This window comes from Octopus bimaculoides, chromosome 9 (genome assembly GCF_001194135.2).
Source record: "Octopus bimaculoides isolate UCB-OBI-ISO-001 chromosome 9, ASM119413v2, whole genome shotgun sequence".
Lineage (NCBI taxonomy): Eukaryota > Metazoa > Mollusca > Cephalopoda > Octopoda > Octopodidae > Octopus > Octopus bimaculoides.
In genome coordinates this window covers 41,112,550-41,117,005 of record NC_068989.1, presented here as the reverse complement: position 1 = coordinate 41,117,005, position 4,456 = coordinate 41,112,550, and the positions used below count along the sequence as shown (strand labels likewise).

Sequence of the window (4,456 nt, the reverse complement as noted above, 5' to 3'; positions counted from 1 at the left end):
TTTTATTTAACAACATATTTTTTTACAAGAAGAAAAGAAAAAAAAAAAAATTAAAAGTATAAAATATTAAATTATTAAGATCCACCCCACCCCTGCCAGAATTACTTCACCTAGGACACAAAGCAAAGGAAAAGTGGAGGGATGGAATTAAGCAACAAAGGATGGCAGGGGAGGGAGTAACAGGTTGTACATTCTAGTCCAAATGGTATGTTCAGCCATGCCTCATAGACATAAATGCAAAGATGTTGCCATGGAGAATGGCCAGTGACACTTGCAACATCCATTCCACCTTGCAGGGCTCATTTCTCAAATGAGTTGCTGTCATCTTGACTTTGCCAAGGAAATCAGCTGTGTGGGGTCCGAGAGCACCTGATGTCTTGACAGGAACGTGTACAAATGATACACAGTGGGACTGAACCTGAGACGATGTGATTGGGAAGCAAGCTTTTTTGACACATGACCATGGTTGTGCTGCACTGTGGATTGAGATTTACTTTATTTTAGTCTTTGGTCAGTAAGTGTTGTTTCCTATTTGCTTCTCTCTAAAAATCAAACAAAATAACAACTATTCCCTTCAAACTTTGCTTTTGTGACCTGGATATCAATATTTTGAAACTGACCTATTTTCCATTACATTTCAGACAGATTCAGCACTGAGTTGTTGAAGTAGAAATATCATTACTCTTTTACTCTTTTACTTGTTTCAGTCATTTGACTGTGGCCATGCTGGAGCACCACCTTTAGTTGAACAAATCGACCCCAGGACTTATTCTTTGGAAGCCTAGTACTTATTCTATTGGTCTCTTTTGCCGAACCGCTAAGTTACAGGGACGTAAACACACCAGCATCGGTTGTCAAGTGATGCTGGGGGGACAAACACAGACACACAAACATACACGCACATACATATATATATATATATGACGGGCTTCTTTCAGTTTCCGTCTACCAAATCCACTCACAAGGCTTTGGTCGGCCTGAGGCTATAGTAGAAGACACTTGCCCAAGGTGCCACACAGTGGGAATGAACCTGGAACTATGTGGTTGGTAAGCAAGCTACTTACCACACAGCCACTCCTGCACCTATATTATATCAAATATTCGGTTTAGTACCACATATTTGATTGTCAGTTGCTTGACCTTAACCACTTAAGCATATCCCTTAATGGCTGACAGAATTGGCATCTCTGATTGTGAGCAGGAGTAGTGAGGGATCATTATAGCCATGTGCTGAGAGGTATTTTTGAGGATTTGAATAACTGTAATAGAAGCAAAGTTTGAAGGAAATATTAGCCATTTTTCATACTTTCTCAGGGCAAGTAAGTAGGAAATAACAGTTTCTATCCAAGGACAAAGACCTTGTTACATAGTGTTATTGAAATCAGAAAGAAAATGTTAAGAGCATTATAATGTAATGAGTACTCACGATTTGGACAACAATATTGTGATGAGTGGCATCCACTCGGATAACATGCTTTTGATGTTTTGGTGTCTGTGATTCCACAGACTGAAGCACATTGCTGTAAGCTGTTTCCATGATCTGTGCAAGAGGCACTTACTTGTCTTCTAGAAATATCTCCACATCTATGTGTGCAGGCAGACCATGAAGTAATTCGTTTAGAAGAACATTTGTTTGGAGATTTACTACGGCCTTTACCCAGCCACCAAGTTTGCACCGGTTGGAGACAGACTAAAACAATTATCATTAGCCATCGAGTGCTATGCATTGTTTATGAGATAAAGAATTCTTTTTTTCACACAATTATTTTCTTCAATTTTTGCACACAATTCAATTCTTTAATAGTTACTGCACCAAAGTTTGATATTGACAGTCATTCCTTGTTGACTTATCCACTGTAATGGACATTGTGAATATCATTTTGCAAAGTGCTTTGAAACATGCTGAGGAACGCAGCAAAAATCTCATTGGTCAGAGATTAACGTTAACTTGAGCCACTTAAACCTCTTTTAATCAAGGTGGATTAATTCATTTTTGAGAATATCATGAATAATAGTTATCTGAAAAATATTTTGTGTTTTTGTTTTCTTTTTGATTGGAATATAGGTTATCAATATTGTCAACACCCTAACGATTAGTTGCTGTGTATTACTTGTTGTTGTTGTTGTGGTGGTGGTTGGGTAGAGGGTAGAAAAGGAAGATGACGATGATGATGATGGTGATGATGATGATTGTGTGGGGTGGCCAGACAGAGGGTGACGTAGGAATGGATAAGATGTTGGTAGAAGGTGATCAAGAAGTATATGGGGGTAGAGGGTGGCTGTAAAGTAATCTAGTTGGTGGGTAGTGGTTGGTAATAAAAGGTAAAAAGAGGCTCATATAGAGGGTAGGTAGAAAGCAATACAATAGTGGGTGGACCGAAGGGTAGAAGGGAGAAAAAAGGTGTTGTAGTGCGTGCGTAGAATTAGGGTGACCACAATGTTGTTAGTAGGTGGAAGGTAGAGAAGTGAATAAATTCCAAGGTAATATCATGTACCCTCAGTTCCAGTGGATATCTGTGGGTTAACCTTGCAACAGATTGGGGTACTGTCTGTACCAGTGGCAGCTTGTGGGCTAACCCAACAAGAAAGTGGAGTACCCTCAGTATCTGTGGCAGCTGATAGGTTTACCCTCAGCAGACTACTTTACCCTCACTTCTAGTGGCTGTTGGTAGCTTAACCCTACAACAGACTGGCATCATCAGTACTAGTGGTAGCTTGGTGAAATCGTCTTGCAACGGACTAGCTGTGTGGTTAAGAAGCTCATTTCTTATGGACACATGCTGCTTCTTTGGACACATCAGTGACGTGGAGGGTTTGGGACCCACTGGCATGGGCTAAAACCTATTCTGAATAACATACTGCCCAGATTTAGATCCTATTGAACACTCTGTACTGGTGAGATACAACTGGACAACACACTGGAGAGTACAATTCAAACATCACTGGGACAGTTCACTAGAGTAACTTGTGTGACAGTAACTGCCATTTCCATATTTAAGGGACATAATTTTCTTCTACTTGAATCTTGTCACACTTAACTAAAAGCTGGTTCCTTAAAAGCATCCCAGAGTACAGGAGACATCAACATTTAAAGTTGTAATCATATAAAAGAAATAATAAGACATTTTTGCCCAGTGCAAAACATTAAATATATTTGAAGATTTCCCAAGAAATATTTTTCTCAAATTATAACTGCTGCTTATGTATCATAATGAACTCCTTGTGAAAGGCCCAGTGAAAAGGCTTACAGTGGCCCTATATTATCTGTAATTATAAAGGACCCCCCCCCCCCCCCCCGCCATGGTCATGAATGACCATGGGATTGCACCTAGGAAGTTACTTTCTGTGGCACAAGTCCAGGCAAGGTTGTTTATGGAAGACCAGCAGTTGCCCTTGCCTGCCAGCCTCCTCTCTCCACGTCACCGACGTTATCCAAGACGAAAGCAAAGGTTGATACAGCTTGGCACCAGAGACATTGCAACTAATTTCTACAGCTGAGTGAACTGGACCAACGTGAAATAAAGTGACTTGCTCAAGAACCCAACACACAGCTTGGTCTGGGAATTGAATTCACTACCTCATGATTGTGAGCCTGATGCTGAGCGCAGTTTATATTTTTGATACTTTATGGAGACTTATTGTAGATTACTGATAAGGCTTTGGTCACCCTAAGGGCTATAGTAGACAACAATTGTTGAAGTTGTCACACAGTGGGAATGAACCTGAAACCATGTGATTGGGAAGCAAGCTTTTTAGACACACAGCCACATCTGTGTGTTTAAATAATAATAAACTTATTACTGAAATTAGGAAGAGAATATTAATAGTGTTATAAAGTAGTGAGTACTTATGGTTTGGACAATGATATTGTGATGAGTGACATCCTGGTGGATGCCACTCAGGATTGAAAGATCGACTGCTATAAAAACCTCCTTGAGGAATCTGAAGATGCAGGCTGGAAAACAGAGCATTTTCCAATCGAAGTTGGATGTAGAGGATTTGTTGGACACAGTGTGAGGTGACTGTTGTTGTTGCTAGGCCTAACTCATCATAGAACAAATACCACTATGAGTGACATCCAGACTACAGTGGAGAAGGCGAGCCGCTAGATTTGGTTAAAAAAGAGACAATGTGCAAGAAAGAATATTGAGCGAAAGCTAATAACCAGTTGATCTATTAAGCAGGGCTTCATTTCAATGAGGATGGGTGGTTTGCACAATGATGCTACAGAGAGGAAGGCCCCAAAATGGCACACATTCTCTCCAATGACATCATAAACTTGCTAGCATCTGGTATGCGGAGCTTTCAACCTGTAGCACTTGTACTTGCAAGTTGTTTGCAATATATATATTGTATCTTCAAGTAGTTAGCAAACGATATAAAAAAAAAAATATTAAACAGTAAGTACTCACGATTTGGACAACAATATTGTGATGAGTGGCATCCACTCGGATAA

General features: G+C 40.0%; 1 protein-coding gene across 1 annotated transcript in view; it reads right to left on the bottom strand.

The window, feature by feature from the left end:
• The window catches only part of LOC106872661 (uncharacterized), a 73,548-nt gene extending 71,701 nt beyond the window's left edge, over positions 1-1,847 (bottom strand). The window contains exon 1 of the mRNA XM_014919724.2: positions 1,427-1,847. Coding sequence (XP_014775210.2) covers positions 1,427-1,727 — 301 coding nt within the window. The 5' untranslated portion in view covers positions 1,728-1,847. The remainder of the gene's footprint in view (positions 1-1,426) is intronic.
• Positions 1,848-4,456: the final 2,609 nt, after the last annotated feature.